Source organism: Oenanthe melanoleuca, chromosome 11, assembly GCF_029582105.1.
Source record: "Oenanthe melanoleuca isolate GR-GAL-2019-014 chromosome 11, OMel1.0, whole genome shotgun sequence".
NCBI classification, from domain to species: domain Eukaryota; kingdom Metazoa; phylum Chordata; class Aves; order Passeriformes; family Muscicapidae; genus Oenanthe; species Oenanthe melanoleuca.
Window position 1 is genome coordinate 6,777,659 of NC_079345.1, and position 17,692 is coordinate 6,795,350.

At 52.7% G+C, this 17,692-nt stretch overlaps 2 protein-coding genes across 2 annotated transcripts; one reads left to right on the top strand and one right to left on the bottom strand.

Annotated features, from left to right (window-relative positions):
• The first annotated feature begins 338 nt into the window (after positions 1-338).
• On the top strand, positions 339-5,464 carry TMEM208 (transmembrane protein 208). Its single transcript, XM_056500427.1, has 6 exons — positions 339-422; positions 494-589; positions 680-739; positions 830-966; positions 3,893-3,977; positions 5,017-5,464. Exons 1-6 carry the CDS (start codon positions 417-419, stop codon positions 5,152-5,154), a joined length of 522 nt encoding a protein of 173 aa, XP_056356402.1. The 5' UTR covers positions 339-416; the 3' UTR covers positions 5,155-5,464.
• Positions 5,465-6,056: 592 nt separating this feature from the next.
• Positions 6,057-17,054, bottom strand: MATCAP1 (microtubule associated tyrosine carboxypeptidase 1). The gene is made up of 6 exons (XM_056500426.1): positions 16,641-17,054; positions 12,585-12,728; positions 8,594-8,726; positions 8,220-8,525; positions 7,367-7,464; positions 6,057-6,864 (listed from the first exon to the last, which is right to left on the bottom strand). Exons 1-6 carry the CDS (start codon positions 17,028-17,030, stop codon positions 6,700-6,702), a joined length of 1,236 nt encoding a protein of 411 aa, XP_056356401.1. The 5' UTR covers positions 17,031-17,054; the 3' UTR covers positions 6,057-6,699.
• Positions 17,055-17,692: the final 638 nt, after the last annotated feature.

Sequence of the window (17,692 nt, forward strand, 5' to 3'; positions counted from 1 at the left end):
GACCAACAGACCCTTTCCAAGCTCGCTATTCTGCGGTTCTGTGGGAGAACCCCCGGACAGGGCAGTCCCCTCCCGCCCTGGGCTCCGTTCCGCCCCGGGCTCTGTCCCGCCCGCCCCAGGTTCCGATCCGCCCCGGGCTCTGTCCCTTCCCCGGGCTCCGTTCCGCCCCGGGCTCTGTCCCGCCCGCCCCAGGTTCCGATCCGCCCCGGGCTCTGTCCCTTCCCCGGGCTCCGTTCCGCCCCGGGCTCTGTCCCGCCCGCCCCAGGTTCCGATCCGCCCCGGGCTCTGTCCCTTCCCCGGGCTCTGTCCCTCCCCCGGGCTCTGTCCCTCCCCCGAGCTCTGACCCTCCCGGGCTCCGTCCCGCCGCTTCCGTCGCGTCACGTCCGCGGGAAGCGGAGCGCGGAGCCGGCGCGGCCATGGCGGTGAGTGCGGGGCCGGGGTTGCGGGGCCCGGGGCTCCGGGGAGACGCTGACCGCCTGTCTTGGCTCCGCAGCCCAAGGGGAAGGCGGGCACCAAGGGCAAGAAGCAGATCTTCGAGGAGAACCGGGAGACGCTGCGCTTCTACCTCCGCATCATCCTGGGAGCCTCCGTGAGTGCGGGCGGCAGGGCCCGGCGGGGCGCGGGGCCGGGCGGGGCGGGAGCGGGCAGACAGGAAAGCCGTGCCGTGCTCTCTCCGCAGGCCATATACGCCGTGGTGAACCTGGTCATCTTCTCCTCCGCCGCCTCCGCCTGGACGTGGGTGAGCGCCGAGCGCCTCTGCCCCGGCTGGGGCTCGTTCATGGCCCCGGGCCCGTGGCCATCGCGGCTGACAGCGGCTTCCCTGTTGCAGGTCGCGTTCGTCTTCAGCTTGGTGGTCTACGGCACCAGCTACCGGTCCATGAACTCCATGGCAAAGCCGTCTTTCACAGACGATGGCAGCCTTGCCGACGGGGGAATTGACCTGAATATGGAGCAGGGGATGGCAGAGTGAGTGTCCACACCCGCACGAGTCCAGGTGAGCAGGACCTGCTGCCTGAGCGTGCACGCAGAGCCAGGAGAGGCTCCCGAGGAGAAGGCTGGCCTCAGCTCCCTCCTCAGCTTGCCCACTGGCATGGGCATGAGGGGAGCTGGAAGTTTGTAGCCATTTTTTCTCAGTGTCCTTAACTGTCCTTATTACCTGAACACTTGGCTTGGTGTTCCCCAGTCAAGCAGTCACCATGTGGGTGTGTCAGCCTGACACGGTCTCTGTCCATAGGGCTGAGCTGTAGAGGTAAGAGATCGCAGTTCAGCAGGAGTAGTTTACAATCATCTTTCAGTTGACAAACACTGCTGCAGCACACAGTGATAGGTATTTTCTTTTTAACCAGCACAGAAGGTAATGCTTGACAGAGCAGAAGGGCACATGCAGCCAGTTACCACCCTGGCTGCAAACTGGCCGTGTCTTGAAATGCTCTACACAATAAAAGTTCTTGCCTCTGTCTTAGCCAGTTCCTGTCACCTCCTCAACCATTTCTGTCCCCCGTGCATGTGCATTCTTTATGTCCCTCTGTAGACAGCACTGAGTCTCTGCCTTTCCAGTGCTCTTGGTGCCACTGTAACTGTCTTTTCCTTGGTGAAGGAATGCCACAGTATTACAGGAAACACAGCAGAAATTCCTACAAAGCACTGCTGAATAAAATAAGGAGACACCAGTGCTGGTACAGAAATACCTTCTAGATTTACATGTTTTCCAACAGTGAGCCTCAAACTAGTTACAGAAAACTGCCAGGTAGTTGTGGACACATCAGGCTTTGCTCTTTGTCTTCCCTGCCCTCAGCCTGTGCTGGGGATCTTCACTGTATGCTCAGTGAGGTGCTGGGGTCCTTGGCTCCTTCCTGCCATGTCTTTGGCCTGCAGTTCCAGGTTTACCTCTGTCCTTCCCTTGCTGCCAGGCTTTTGAAGAAGCACAGTGGGGCTTTGCTGCCAGCTGAGCCCTCTGTGTTGCATCAGGTGTTCTCAGGCTGTCAGGGTCATATATTGATGTATATAGTTTTATTAATGTATGTTTTGTTTTATCCTGAGGGTGCTATCAGCAGGCAGTGGGGAACAGAACCTGCTGTTTCAAACACAGGATGAGCTCTCATCTTGTGTTTGGGTTGCTGGAATGGTACCTTTTCTGGCTGCAGCAGGAGTGACTCAGATGTCTGGTATAAGACCCTCAGACAAGGGACAGGGTGGCCAGGAGGAGAGGGGGTGTGATCTGGGTTCTTTACCCCTCTTCATCCCATAGTGACTTCATTTCCCTGCTGGTCACCTGAGTATTTTGTTCCCATTTTACACTGGTTTGGCTCTTTAGAGTAGAATTGCAAAATATTTTTAATACCTTTTTAGTGAAACAATATGGGACAGTCAAAGAGGGAAAATACAGAACTTTGATGTTTGAGGTGTGCTCCTGATTGTGGGAGATGCCTCTTGGAGTTATACAAGGCACTGAGACAGAGTGCCTGATAACTTTTCTGTGTGTGTGTGTGTGTGTGTGTGTGTGTGTGTGTGTGTGATGGTGCTGTCAGGGGAAATGACTGACAGGAGGTAGCACAGGGATCTCAGTACTCTCTATGAAAAGGTGACAAGCACCCATAGCATGCTGCAGCCCTGGATACAGATGTCCTTCTTGCTACTGGCACAGAGGTTTTTGTGCCTGAGCATTTGGGGTGAGGTTTATGACACATTAAAATGAATTAATGCTTATCTGAGTCATGGGCTATGCAAAACACAGCTCTAAAAACAAAATCTTCAGAGCTGAAGTTCCCATCCTTACCCTCTACCTTTAAATTACCTCTCTGGGGATCAAGGGACCACCCTAGGCTAGCAGGTACTTCAGAAAGCAGTGGATGTTTTCAGCCTCTTAGCTGAGCATCTGCAGCTGATTAATGCTGCTCCTTTGGAGCTGTTTCTGGGACACTGTGGATTTCGTGGCATTTTTCTGAAATCGATGCTTTGTGTTGCTCTGGGGTTGAGGAGGGTCCGGCTTGGGAGAGTTGGGTTTGGTGGGAGCTCTGCCTTCACTCCTCTGTGCCCTCTGGTAATGCCAGAGGTCACTGAACCCTCAGTGTCTTTTGCTAGAGCTGCTGATTGTGGATTCTGCAGTATCTTGAGTCCATGTTGTTTATGCCGTAGCCTTTGTTTCTTGTCTCCATTCTTGGTTGTGACTCAAGGGCTTTTTACTCCAGCAGATGATGATTTAACCAGAGTGAGAGCTGGCCTTTTTTCTAAACCTTCATGGCACGCCCCAGGCTTGTGTTGAAAACCTGATACCTGTTTACCTCTCCTGGGTGTCAGATCCCCCGAGGGTGCTGGTTGAGGCGTGGGCAGCTCATTCCTCTCTGTAGCTGCTCTCAGCTCTGCCTCAGGCTGGCATGGAAGAGCTGGACTCAGATAAGCAGGAGAGGAGGAGGAGCAGTCTGTTGCTGCAGCTCAGCTTGCGGTGTGCTTGTCCTTCAGTGACCCCAAGTGAGTGTGTCAGCCTGTGGAATGGCATGGGGAAGATTCATGGCTCCCTTCAGCACAGCCAGTCGTGAGGAGTTAAACTTTATGTCATTATAGGTGTCAAATCAGCCGTGCTGGCTGCTGTTTCAGCTCTGGCGGTGAGGGTGGTTTTGTTGCTAATTTCCAACCCCCAGCAATTCCTCGGCTTTCTCAGTGTTGTTTTTTCAGAGGGAGATCATCTCTTAGATGATTCATCAGAGTGTTTTGCTGTTGTTGTTTGTTTACTGCTTTGATTCTTCTCGATAACTGTGTAGCAAAGCAGGTCTGCAGGGACAGTCCCTGAGTTGGGCAGGGTCGCTCCCCTGAGGCAGTGCAGACTGTGCTGGCAGAGCTGCCTGTTTGGCAGGGGGTGGAATGAAAGCTTAATGCTTTGCTTTTCTTCCCTCAGGCACCTCAAGGATGTGATCCTGCTGACAGCTATAGTCCAAGTGCTGAGCTGCTTCTCGCTCTACGTCTGGTACTTCTGGCTCTTGGTAAGCCCCAGCCCCTGCTGTTTTCCATCTTGCTCTGTATTGTTGCTGTCTTTCCCTGTCTTCAGGATGGAGGACATTGATTATTCATCTCATTTCAGTATCCTGTTTCAGGCCTGAACTATTTTCTGATATGTTTTTTAATCTCCTTGTCAAATCTTGTTTAAAAATGAGGCTGCACAAGGCAAAGAAGTGCTGATCCCTCTGGGTCTACCACACAAAAACTAAGCTGACCTTTGCCCTTTCATGGGACCTTCTGGTCCCATGAAAGGGCAACAAGTAACATGAGGCAGATCAAAGCTATCTTGGTACACAGAGTCTTTCTGTGTCTGTAACAGAGTTCCTTTTTGTTTGGCTTTTTCAGCCATTCAGCATGGACCAAGGCTGGGGTCTGCTGGACACTGCCTCTGGGTAGATAAAATGCTACAGGCTTTCATTCCCTTAACACACCAAACTCTTTCTGCTCCTGAAACATTTGTCATGTGTCTCACAACCTAAAAGTGCTTGTGCAGAAGGAGAAAAAAAATCTCCATTTAGTTTAAAAATCCCACATTTGCTTTGAGGATATCCCACAAAGGTACAGAAGGCAATTGTGGGAGCATGGAAAGTTATCCCAGTTCAGTCCTTGATCTCATTTCAGTCCTCACCTACAAAATCCTCTCTAGCTGGCCTGGCAGAGGGCAGCCTAGACTCAGCTGTCCCCTGGAGACCATCTGGATTGCTTTTTTCATAAATTCAAAGAAATGTGGGTGTGTTTCCAAAGGAAGGAGAGGTGGAATGTCTGGATTGTTGGATCCCTCTGGGTAATTCAGACCTGATGCTGGGATTTCTGTGTATGAAGTTTGAGTGCTGTGCACGTTCCTCAGCCATGAAATGAAATCAGGCCATTTATTTTGGATGCCTGCCACTGATTTCTGTGCACCCTGAGATGCCTGATGCAGCTGCTTTGTCTGCCTCAGGAGGAGCAGCCCTCCTGGCCCTGGCACCCCCCTGGCAGCGCTGTCCCCAGGGTGGCTGAGTTTGTGCCACGTGTGTTTCGCAGGCTCCGGGGCGCGCTCTCTACCTCCTGTGGGTGAACATCCTGGGGCCCTGGTTCACAGCTGAGTCCTCCCCTGCTGCTCAGGAGCCCAACGAGAAGAAGCAGCGCCGACAGGAACGCCGACAGATGAAGCGCTTCTAGCCCTGGCTGAGGATAGATCAACACCCTCTCCCATCTCCATGCTGTTATTTCATCAGGGATGTGACCAAAACCAATCCAAAACCACCACAGTAGCTCTGTTGCCCTCTGTCACTGCTGCCATTCTGCCAGAAAGGCTGCAAGAGACTTCCCCTGGTTGGGTCTTAGCACGGGCTGAGGCCTTTCTCCTTGGGCTGACAGGGGGGTGATGCTGGGATGTGTGTAAATACCTTTTTAAAGCAGTGCTGTATTGTGTTCAGCGTTGGGGAGTGCAATGCTGGAGAAAATAGTACATTAAAGAGCAGAGTCTTAATTCACCGTGCTGGCAGTGGGTTTGTGAAAAGTGCCAGCATGTTCTTGGAGAACTGGGCCAGAAGGGAGTAGAATCCTCCTTTCCCAAGTTTGGTTTGTGCTGCCCTGCCTGCTACAGGACACCCTGTGGAGAAACTGCAGCTGCCCTGCCAGATCAGGAGTGAGGGGCAGCTGGGGATGCTGCGAGCAGGGCTTGCAGCCAAACTTGGAGCTTTTGGGATTGAGCTTGAGCTCTTGGAGCCACAGATTGGCCTGTGCTACTGTTGCAAGAGCTCAGTGAGATGTAAGCCAAGAAGCTGTGGGGTTTGTTTTGGTTTTTTGTTTTGTTTTTTCTTAAGAGGGTTCTCCCAGGGGTGCCATGTCTGCTCCAGAGCTCATGTGTTAGGAGACCAGGAACAGCTTGGAGTAGTTTTTACTTTTGCCTGCTTTGTCTTACTGATGTCCCTGTCCAGTATGTTGTCCGTCACAGTGCATGACCCCTGATGCACCAGCTGAGACCATGCAGCTTTGCCTGTGCCAGCAAGAGGCATGGTGGGTGTTCACACTGGTGCCAGCCTGGTTTTTAATGCTATCCACAACCTTTTGCCCACGAGTCTTTTCCATTGCATCACCTTTATTACACGCTTTTTCCTAACATCAAGCCAAATCCCCACCCTGAGTCCTCAAAGCCAGGCAGGGTGGCTATAGTTGGGGTACAGAGCTGGGCAGAGGTTGCTAATGGGGGATTAAAGTCCTTCCTGCTGCTGCTGGGGAACATAAGGGAGAGGGTAGGGAGTGGAAAAGGCATCCACAGGGTGATCTGTGGCTGTAGTCCAGCCCTTATTCCCTGCCAGGCACAGCCCAGAGCCCCCAGCCCTGTCTGCTGACCCCAAGCAGGTGCCCCCACAGTGCTGAGAGCACTCCTGGAGAAATTCCTCCAAGAGAAATCCCCCTATTGCAACTCCCCCAGCACAGCCTTCTGCACTCAGGGACCAGCACATCACCCCAACTCTGCCCTGGCTCTCCCTGAACCCTCCTTGGCTCCCCAAAGCCACGTGGAGCAGCACAGCCATCCCCAAAATACACAGGGAGGATGTAGGGGACACATCAACACAACCACACGGGCCCTTGGCCGCCTACCCTACACAGCAGTACATGCACAGCGCCCGCCTCGGGCTCTGCCTCTGCTCCAGCCCAATAAATACCCAATGAACAGCACCAGTCACACCCTTGGGGTGCTGCTTCAGGGGGTGCCCCTCAGTCAGGCAGCAGCTGCTCCAGCTCCTCCTCGTTCAGGCCGTTGGTGGTGACAATGTGATCCAGCTGCTTCATGTACCGCTCCAGATCCTGCATGAAATGGGGGATGCGCGCCTTCTCCAGGACCCCAAATTCCTTCAGCCGATTCACGTCTTCATAGGAGACCTGGCAGGAAGCACGGAGATGGGGTCAGCCCCCTCCATCCCAAACCCTGGCAGGTGCCACGAGGGGCACCTGGTCCCCTTGCAGCCCCCCTGGGTCAGTCAAAACATCACTACTGCTTGTGGGAGGCAGCAGGAGAGCTGCTGGGGCTGTGGGATTTGTAATGATTTGTGGGTTTGGTCATTTTCGGTCATTGCAAGGACAGGTGACAGCAGGACTGCTGTGGCCAAGGGCCAGAAAGGCTTAACCTGCTGGGTTAAGCCTCTTCCCTGAGGTCTCCCACAGAGGATTATGGATTGTCCCGTCCTTCCTTGCATCCTACCCAGCACAGCCCTTCCCTGGTACACAGAGAGCCATAAGTGCAGGGAAAGACAAAGAACTGAAGGGCTGCCAGGCAAGGGCTGGTTTTTGGGAAGCCATGAGATTGAGGGAGCCCATGTGAGATCAAAGGAGCCTGTGTGAGCTTTGGGATGGGGTTGTGCCCCACCCTCACCCTGGCTATTACCTTTCCAAGCGCAGCCAGCAGTGGGAAGTCGATGGTCTGCCGATGGCGCAGGATGCGGAGAATCCCATCCAGGTACACCTGGTCCTTACTGAAACAGCCTGGAACAGCAGAAAAGGCCTGGGAGAGGGCTCCTGGCTTCTCACCACCCTCCACTTGCCTAAGTGTTTGCTGACCACAATAACCAGAATGAGGCACTGCCCATGAATGTGCCAGGCCTTGGGACTGCTGGGTCCCAAAGGATGAGCACTAGGGAGGCAGCTGGGTGCAGTGAGAGCCACAAACCCCACTGGGATACTGTCATACTTTTTCCCAAGTAATTTTTTAAAGGGTAAACCACTACAAGCATCCAAATGTATCCATAGGAATGCTCATTTCTCCTCTCCTTTGCCTGCTGCTTCCCCAAGAGCTTTTGTAAGTTGCTCCTATGGGACAAGGGAGAATGGTGCTGGGGATGGATGTGTGGACTGGGTGCTGTGTTGGGAGGAAAGGGTTAAAAGCAAAACACTGATCTGGAGGATTGTAAATTGCTCAAGTGACCTTGCACCTGGGTGTAACTCTTGATAAGCTTGTGAACAGCAGGCCAGTGATCCTCTGATCTTGTGTTCCTCTGTCTAGGTGTTGGTTGTTGCTCTGGGGTTCCCTCAGTTAACAAGGTAATGCAAATAAATTTACTTTTAATGTTCTAGCCATGAGTTTGTGCCTGTTCCAGCTGCCTATGCCAACGCACACTCCATGGGACTGGTGATGCTCAACCTACACACAGCAGCAGAAAATACCACAGTTTTTTCTTAAAAAAAAAAAAATATAAAATAAGTAAATAAGTAAGAACTCAGTTCACACCCCCGAGTGGTACCTGGCTGAGAGGTGTCTGTCTGGCCCCGCTTTGCCCGCACGCAGTACTCCCACCGGACACCGGCATCCTGCACGTACTGCTCCAGGTCCCGGAAGAGCGCCGAGAAGGAGAGGCGGCTGGCGCGCTCGATGGTGTAGTAGAGCAGGGCTGCCCGCCACAGGAAGGGCTGCTTGCGGAACAGGACGCTGTGCAGGCTGGCCAAGCCCTCCTCCGTGGGGTTGGCAGGCTTCAGGCTGTACTGCTTGCGGCCCTCGGAGCTGTGCCAGGGCTGGCGGGTGTTGTTGACCCCCCGGATGTAGTGCGTGCCTAGGAGAGGGCACAGGAGTGAGCTGGCACATCCCCGGCTCTGCCCCTGCCCACAGCCCCCCACTGACCTATCTCGTGGCGCAGCATCCCCTCCAGCCAGTGCTGCCGGGCTCCGGCCAGGTTGATGGCCAGCGTGGGCCGGCTGTCCTCCACCATCATCACTGCCTGCGACAGGAGGTCATCGGTGAGCTGCACCACCACCTGCAGACAAGGAGGAGGCAACGGCCATGAGCAGGGCTTGGCTCTCAGCAGAGCAGGGATGGTGGCAGATGGTCAGAAAAACCCACTGGCGGTTTGGCACTGCTGCACCATCATTGGGTTGTGCTACAGCTCCTCAAAGGAATTACAGACAGCAAGAGCCACTGGGGGTGGGGGGGATAATGAGAGGAGATGATCTCATGCAAGGATGAAGGAGTTCCTCTAATCTCTTTACAGCCACCAAAGCTGAGCAGGCACTGTGGGGGGAGCAGGCAGCTCCTGGGCAGTCTCCTCCAGCACCCCTCTGGCTCCAGCATCACCCTCCCCAGCTTCTTCCCATGGGCTCCCCACACTTCCGTGGTCACAGAGGATGGACATCCCCTGGAGACCTGCCTGGGCCCCCTTCTGCAGCCCCACTACCAATGGGATTAAACATTCAACATTCTGGCCATTAAACAACTCAGAACACCCAACCAGCACAAAACCCAGCTTTGTAATGGCTCTGCACCCCCCAAGAAACATCTCCTGAGGGACCAAGGCTCTGGCTCCATTTTCATGGAGTCCTCCACGGATTCTTTTGAGGTTTGAAGACATGGGCTCCATGCCAGCCCACCCTCACAGGAGGAACCGTGAGTGCTGGCCACGATTCACAGCAGGGATGGGCATTGCATCTGTAGGACTATTCAGTATCTTTATAAAGAAAAAAATGGTATTTTGAGAAACCTGGTTAACACAGGTGCTGGAGATAAGAGAGCTGCTCACCAGAAGTTAACATGCCAGCCAGCAGCACTTTCTGACCACCTGGCTTCAGATCTGCAGCAACTCAACTTCAGATCTGCATCACCAGAGGAGGATGGGAGCTCTTGCATCCGAGGTTTGGCAGTGGCAAACCTCAGGATAGCAATCAAAACATACCAATTAACTCTATAAATCATGTTATTTCATAACTGACACTTTTCAGGATGAAAACGTGCCTGTGTTACTACATGACAATTCTTATTAAAAAAAAAGAGAGGAGACTGAATTGGTTTCCTTTAAGTCAGATTTATTATTATTTATTATGAAAGCAAAAAGTGCAGCCTAACAGAGTCCACCACTGGGAAATAAACAGCATAAAATACTCACAGTGCAGCTGCTTACCTTGGTTAAAATACACCAGTGTGAAAACAAATCCCTCCAACGCTGAGAATTGTCAGTTCACCTCTGACTCCTTGTGCAGAACCAGCCATCCAGCAATGGAAAGGGACTCTGGGCAGTGCCAGAGACGACAGCTTCTTATGCTGCCCACTGCAGCCCTTCTTGTGCTACAAAAACCCATCCTGCTGAGCAGCACCACTTGCCTTGTTTTGGGACCCTCCAGCTTTGCAGATACAACCAGGGCTGCAACTCCAGCCAAAGAGGAACAGCACCAGCTCTCCAGGTCTGTGACATCTCTCATTTGAGCAGCATCCCCAGTACATCCTTGTGGTCCATGGTTTTGCTCAGGTTTTGTGAACACACTGATGGAGAAAGAGCTCATCCCAAGGAACCAAGGGAAGGCTTCTGCTGGTCCTCATGGCACTGGAGTATGAGTTCCTGTCTCTCCCCAGAAACCTGGCACTGCTCAGGACCTCCAACACTGAGCAAGCAGATCAGAGGTAGAGGGACACCACTGATGGGATCCCAAGAGCCACCAGCTAGCACAGTTTGGGCTGACAACACTCCACAACCCCAAGGATTGCCATGCAGCACTTACCAGCGGGGCCAGGTGTTTCTCTGCTGCAAGCTGTGAGCCCACTGAAATCCATATGGAAACCTCTGGCAGCACCATGTTTGTCCTACATCAGAAGAAAAGAAGAAGAGCTTCAGGATCTGCAGCTTGGACCCCAACAAAGCAGCTTTTGAGGGCACAAATTTAGTGACAGCATGAACACTTACCCAGGAGCGTGCTGCCTGCAGTGCTGGGTGCAGGATCCTGCCTTTGCTGATCGGTGCTGGGGACAAAGGGCAGCTGCAGAGGCTGCCACCAGCCTGGCCACGCTGCCTGCCAGGAGCCCTGGGCAGGGACACACCAGCTGCTCTACCCCCACATGAGTTTCTTCTCTTTTAAGCAAGCCACCATGATTAGTACGTATCAGAGAAGCAAAGGGCACGGCAGAACAGACAGGGCACAGATGGTGAAAGTCAGGAATCAGAGATACAGGTGCAGGGAGGGAGATACACCCCTGAAACCGCCCAGATCCCCGACAGAGTGTGAGGTTATCAGTGAAGCAGAAGTTTCAACAAGTTTTGGTCTTGTACAGGGAGAAAGTTCTACCAAGATCGCTGTATGGAGAGCAGCAGGTGCAACCCTTCTCTCTTCCCTACCTCAAACACATCTAGCAAAATTTCCACTGGATAGAAAGGAACAAATCAATGCTTTCATTGTTTTGATAAAAACACTTATCAAAAGTCCCAGATAAAACAGCCACACCGATGTGCAAACAGTGACTGAACCCTGCATTGCCTTGAATCACAGAATGTCCTGAGCTGGAAGGGACCCACAGGGTTCACTGAGTCCAACACCTAATAGCTCTGAGCACAGGGACAATTACACAGGGTTGGAAGGAAGCCAGCTGTACACCAATATGTAAGAAAGTCAATGGCTTTCTGCCCAGCCAGGGCGCAATTAATGGAGAAGAGAGTAGCTGAATTTAATCAATTAATAAACCTGAGAGATAGAGCTCAAACAGCAAGTTAAAAGTGCAGGTCTGTTAGACTGGCAGCTGCTTGGCTGGGTATTGGGACTGGTTTTGGGAACTCAAAGGCAGATGAATTACAGGGAAAAATCTGCAGAAATCTGTTCTGTCCCAGGCAAAGGCTTAGGAGGACTAAGGTGCTAAATCCACATCCCAGGAACACCCTCAGGAGGCATCAGGGCAAACCAAGGGTGTTAGAGGAGGAAAGAAATATCCTTGGGCAGGAGGGACATCAGGGGACCACCCATTCCTGCTTCTGCCTGCATGGAATGCACTGGGTACCACTGGGCAAGGCGATGCTCTGGAGAAATGATCATCAATAACCCTCTTTGGAGACAGAGGTGGAAAATCAGAGGTAGGAAATAGACTCTGGCCAAGAAGCAGTGGTGAGGAAGCCCCCACACCATCCAGCACTGCACAGTCCCTGCCCTGCAGCCAACAGCCCCAGGGAGCCCTGCAAGCCAACCCACACAAAGCCAGGTCCAGAATTCCTTCTCACACCTCGAACCCAGGAGGGTGGAAGTGTTTTGCCCACACCTTGCTGGCAGAAGGGGGAAAAAAAAGCTCAATGGCAGCTGTAGGATGCCCCAAGCTGGATGCTGCAGGGGATGCAGAGAAACCAGGTTAGATGCTGAACTTCTACCCTGGCTCCATCCCACGTGGCTACTGTTGTATTTTAACCAGGTATTTCCCAGCCTTGAAACCCAAGCCTGGGCTTTCAAAGCACCATAACCTGCATGTCCTGCAGGATGGCAGGAAATCTCTTCCCCTGGCTTTGCTTTTGGATGTGTGGGTTAAGGCAGCTGTTGGAGAAGTCTGCCCTCCCACTGCCAACAGCAAGAGACGACTTCCCAACAGTAACTGATGCCTCGTGCACACAGCAAAAGGCTCCTAGCATGGCCGTGCAGACAAGCAGCAGCTGCTCCCCCTCTCTCAAGCACAGAAGGGGGACACACATGGAAAACATCACAGGAAGTTTGTGAGGAACCAGCACCATGTCCTAAAGCCGGGGTACGGTGAAGCTGGAGGTGAAAGGACACACTGCTCAGAGCAGAAAAGTTTCCTCTTTGTAACCAAAACATTTCTCAATTGGAGTCCTTTTTATCAGAAAATCAATACTTTGCTGTGTTTTACAGGTGATTACCTCTCCTGCACAGCCTTCCTTCTGCATGTACTTTCGGATCACGGACCAGATCTGGCACTTGCTCAGCAGCCTCCCGCCCGTGGCCACCTCGAAGCTCTCATAGGTGCCGTACTTCTCCAGGACAGCACGAATGATCCTGATGGCCTGTGGCATGCAGAAAGTACAAACATAAGCACAAACACCTCCCTGCTTACAAATAAAATCCCACATGCAGCAAACCCAGTGAAGGTAACCCCTAAATGCCTCCAAACATGAATGTGGTTTTGCGTGATCTAGAAAAACCAAGAAGATTGAGCTGGCTGGAGGTGGCCACCAGGACAGACAGACATTTCACTCAATCAGCACGAGCCACAGCATATTCTTCCTGCTTTCTGCCACCCTTGCAGGCATCTCTTGCAGAAGTGGGGCAAAGCAGAAGTGAAATTGCATCGTTGCAGCGTGGTTTAAATCCATTGTTATTTTCAGTCTTTTCTGCTTTCAGTTTTCCTTGCAAACTCCAGTGCTTTCACAAAAGATCTCCAGCTTTTGAGCTTGCTTTTTACTCCCAGAATTTCTTACTCTGGGGCTGAATTCCAAGCTCAGCACTGAGGCTGTGCATCACACTCTGCAATGATGCTGCTTCAAACAGAGTCTCAGCAGCACCAGCCTGCTGTACACCCAGCAGCCTTCTAATAAATGCATCATGTGCTCCATTATTCACATTAACATTTATGGAGCATCTATAAAATATGAACATTTATTAGCACATTTCCTCCCCAAAAAGTGTGCTTCCATTGCAAACATTTTCAAGCAATTATTTTTCCAGTCATTGAAATATATATTAATATATTAATAATATATATTATATTTATATTACATTAGTACATATTCCAAAGCAGATGACTTTCAACCAATTCTGGAGTTTTTCCTGCAGTTTTATTGCATCTGAAAAACCTGCCCAGCTTCTCAGCCCAGGACCAATTTCTGTCCCTCCCTAGTCCCTAAGGTTACCCAGGATCAGGAGATGGGTGCTCACCATCAGTACTGGTGCTCCAATCACCCAACATCCCATAAGACAAGAGGAAATGGATCAAGATGTGCCAGGGGAGGTTTAGGTGAGATATTAGAAAAAAATTTATTCATGGAAAAGGCTGTCAAGAATTGAAACAGGCTGCCCAGGGCAGTGGTGGAGTCACCATCCCTGGAGGTCATTTAAAAGATGTAGATGTGGCACTTGGGGATGTGGTTTAGTGGTGGGATTGGCAGTGCTTAAGTAACAGCTGGATTTGATCTTAAAGGTCTTATCCCATCTAAACAATTCTATGATCCTAAGAGGAGCTTTAGGTCTGCATCTGGTGAGCAACCTCCTCTATCCCTGCAGAAGGTCCTGATTTTCCTTCCCTGGGCAGTTCTCACAGCTGGTTTTTATTCTCAAGTCACTGTGTCTTTCCAGGAGAAGCTGTGCACAGTTTTTCTGCTGTCAGTTTTGTTTTCTGGGGAGGGGGGGATTGGGGTTTTTGGAGCTTTTTGCTTTGTGTGCTGAACAATAAGGATCATTTTTACAGCACTGCAAGGTACCTTCAGCTGAGCACAGCAGAAAAAGGACCTTTCATCTTCCCACCTCTGCTCAGCCACTTGCTCTCTTTCCTCCCAGGGGACCCAAATCACTGAGCCAAGAGAAACCCAGCACAGCTGGTGCCCAGGAGGAAGACAACCAGAGACCTCCTCCTGACCTTCAGAGCACATCCTGGTGAGCAAAATTCCTGAGATTCCAAATTTAATATTCTGAGCATCCCCAGATCATGCACCCACTATATGCAGTGGGATAACAAATCCTCCAGCTCTGTGCTGGTGCCACTCAAATTCACATGGCAAACCAGGGATGTGATCTCCAGGGCAATGAGCCTCCACAGGAAGAATCCTCCTGGCCTTATTTAAGTTTTCTATTAAGAAAATAAAATAACCCCCCAAGCACATGCAGAGCAGCTGGAAGCAGGGAGGTGGTGTTGGTTTGTCTGCTCACATCCAAGGATGCTGACTTAGCAAAATGCCTTATTTATTTAATCTCCATGATTAATGAAGGTCTTTGAAAATAACAGCAGTTTCTAGCTAAGAATTAGCTGCCAACAAAAAAATGCTTCCCAAAATAAAAGAGACTGGAAGGAGGTTACTGCAGGGTAAGAGCAGAGGAACAGTGCCATGAATCTTGTCCCATCTGAATGTGACCGGAAAACCTGGAGAAACGCTGGCAAAAACACTCAACACTTAATGTCTCTTGCAAAAGCTTCCAGGATCCACAGTGGTTACAAACTTTAATTCCATTCATTCAAAACACTGCCCAGAGAAAAATAATCTCAATTACTCATCTTTTACTCTGCTGCAAGCCAACTGCACCAAAGGAAAAAGCAGGGGGTGAAAGAACTCTGAGCAACACTTTTTACTGCACAACTCAGGGAATAAAATACAGGAGGGAAATGCTGAAAGCTGGTGAGGTCTTTGCAGGCATTAGAGTGTCTCCCCTGCAAGAGCCTTGCTGGCACCAGTTTATCTGGGGCAGAGGTAGGACACACACTGGGAATGATAAATTGCTTGGAAAGCTGTTTACAGAAAGGACCTGAATCATCTGGATAATAATCCAGGCGATGACATGGGCAATGATGTGGGAATAAGTAAACATTGAAAAACAATACATAAATCAGTGAAGAGGTTGTTATTGGAACAAATAACTCCTGACTGGGAGGTGCAAAAAAACATTTCTGGTGTGCCAGTCTGAATTTGGGATAACAGAGGATTTTTATCTGCTCCCTTGTTTGCGTGGCAGAAAGGATGCTCTTCCTAGAAGCAGGATGCTCACGCCCAGGTGCAGACTGGTTTTGGGACATGGCCAGGCTCCCAGCTCCAAGCACAGGGTGAAGGGACAGAGCAGCTCTACTCCTGCATCCACAAAAGGCTTGTTTGTGGGCAGAGAACCCTGAAAGCACACTCCTGTCTCTTTTCTCCTGTTGAATGACCAGGAGCTGTCTTCTCAGTGCCATCCCCATGGCAGAGAGCAACTCAGAAATGTTTCAGTAGTGTATAAGCCATGGAAACAGTTAAGCAAAACAATACAGACTCATTAAGTGGATTCTACACCAATTAATATCATTACTGGCCTTGTCTGCTGATGCCTTGAGGATGCTGCTGCACTGGACAACATTTAGGTCTTCCAGAAAACAAGCCAGATAACCACCAGGTTATTCAGGCTAAGGGCCACTTCCCATGCTGTCACCCATGTGCTCCAGCTCCTTTGCTGTTATTTCTACTGCAACCAGTGCAAAAACATACCAGCAAGGTGCCCCAAATGGAGCACAGCTCCCAGCATAAGCTGGAACCAGTTTGACCATAGAAACACAGACTGGTTTGGGTAAAAATGGATATTTAAGGTCATTTAGTTCCAATCCTCCTCCATAAGCTGGGACACCTTCCACTAGACCAGGATGCTCAAAGCCCCATCCAACCTGGCAACACCCAGCACCAGCACGACCCACATCACCAGGGAATGTGTACCATCCCTGCAGGTAAGGTGAGGTTACTAAAACCTGAGGTTTAAGAAACCACAGGGTGAGTATTCTGAAGGTAGGATACAAAAGGTGTTAAGGGGAGAGGCATCTGACAGCAGCTGGGAAAGAAAGAAGGCAAGATTTCACATGGACAAAGGGGAATGGTGTGAAGTTGACTGACGGTGGTTTTAAGCCATTTTTTAGGAATAAATTCTTCCCTGTGAAGGTGGTGAGGCCCTGGCACAGGTTGCCCAGAGAAGCTGTGGCTGCCCCATCCCTAGAAATGTTCAAAGCCAGGTTAGACAGGACTTGGTGCAACCGATCTAGTGGAAATGTCACTGTCCATGGCAGGGTGTGTGGGGTAATTAGGCGGTCTTTAAAATCCCTTCTAGCCCAAACCATTCACATTTCTGTGGCCATGGGCCATCTCCTGGCCAGCCCCACCAGGATACATCCCACACCCTCGCACCAGCCCACGGGCGAGCTGCGGTCCCTCCTCCTCCCTCCAGGCCGGGCATCCCTCCCCGGCCCCCCTCACCTGAGCCACGAAGCGGTCGGAGGCGGCCCCGTACTTGTCCAGCACGGCGGCGGGCACCGGCTCCGCGTACTCGAACTGCGGGTCGTAGGCGAAGCTGGCGCGGAAGAAGCGCTCCCGCTCCGCCTCCACGTTCCGCGGCCGCAGCGCCACGAGCAGGCAGGGGCTGCGCCGCCCGCCGCCCTCCTCCCCGCGGCCCCGCGCGATGTGCGGCAGCGAGGCGGCGGCGCGCAGCCCCCCGCGCCCCGCCGCGCCCTCGCTCCGCCGCGGCCCGGCCCCGGTTTCGGAGAGGCGGCGGGTTCCCCGCGGGCAGCGCGGCGCGGGGCATGGGCAGAGCGGAGCGCCGTGACCCGGGCCGCCGGCCGCCCCCGAGCCCGCGGCCCCCGAGCCCATGGCAGCCCAGCCCGCGCCCGCGGCCTCCAGCGCGGCGGCACCGGCGCTGCGCCGGCTCCGCGCCCCGCCCCGCCGCCCCGAGCACGCGCCGCCGCCCGCCAATCAGCGCCGCGCCCGGCGGGCCGCGGCCAATGGGAGAGGAGCGCGGAGGGAGAGCCCCGCCCCGCCCCGCCCCGGCCCGCGGCGGCAGAGCCGCGCCCCGCCCCGAGCGCTGCGCTCCGCAACGGGGCCGGGGCGAGGGCAGCACCGCCATCCCCGCCAATATCGCTATCCCCGGCAGCACCGCCATCCCCGCCAATATCGCTATCCCCGGCAGCACCGCCATCCCCGCCAATATCGCCATCCCCGGCAGTATCGCCATTCCCGGCAGTATCCCCAGCCCCGGCAGTATCGCCAGCCCCGGAGGCACAGCAGGTCCCGGTTGCACAGCTTGTCCCTGCTGCATTGCTGCCTCGGTTGCATGGCCAGCCCCAGCTGTCACCGCATTTGTATTGCCACCCCTGGCTGTATCTCCTGTCTGAAGCTGCATCGCCACCCTGTTCGCATCGCCAGCCTTGGTTGCATTGTCACCCCAGCCTCAGCTGCATCGCCATCCCCCAGTTGCGTCACCAGTCCCAGTTGCATTTCCAAGGCCAGTTATAGTTTCATCCCAGTTGCTCTGC

What these genes read in the sequence shown, in the direction of transcription:
- TMEM208 (XM_056500427.1), top strand. An exon ending in GCATCATCCTGGGAGCCTCC is followed by an intron (nt 590 to 679) that starts GTGAGTGCGGGC and finishes CTCTCTCCGCAG; the next exon opens with GCCATATACGCCGTGGTGAA. An exon ending in ATGGAGCAGGGGATGGCAGA is followed by an intron (nt 967 to 3,892) that starts GTGAGTGTCCAC and finishes TTCTTCCCTCAG; the next exon opens with GCACCTCAAGGATGTGATCC.
- MATCAP1 (XM_056500426.1), bottom strand. Translation starts at nt 17,030, where the DNA reads ATGGGCTCGGGGGCCGCGGGCTCGGGGGCGGCCGGCGGCCCGGGTCAC. An exon ending in AGGAAGGCTGTGCAGGAGAG is followed by an intron (nt 8,727 to 12,584) that starts GTAATCACCTGT and finishes CCTTGTCTGCAG; the next exon opens with GTGGTGGTGCAGCTCACCGA. An exon ending in GATGCTGCGCCACGAGATAG is followed by an intron (nt 8,526 to 8,593) that starts GTCAGTGGGGGG and finishes GCCCTCTCCTAG; the next exon opens with GCACGCACTACATCCGGGGG.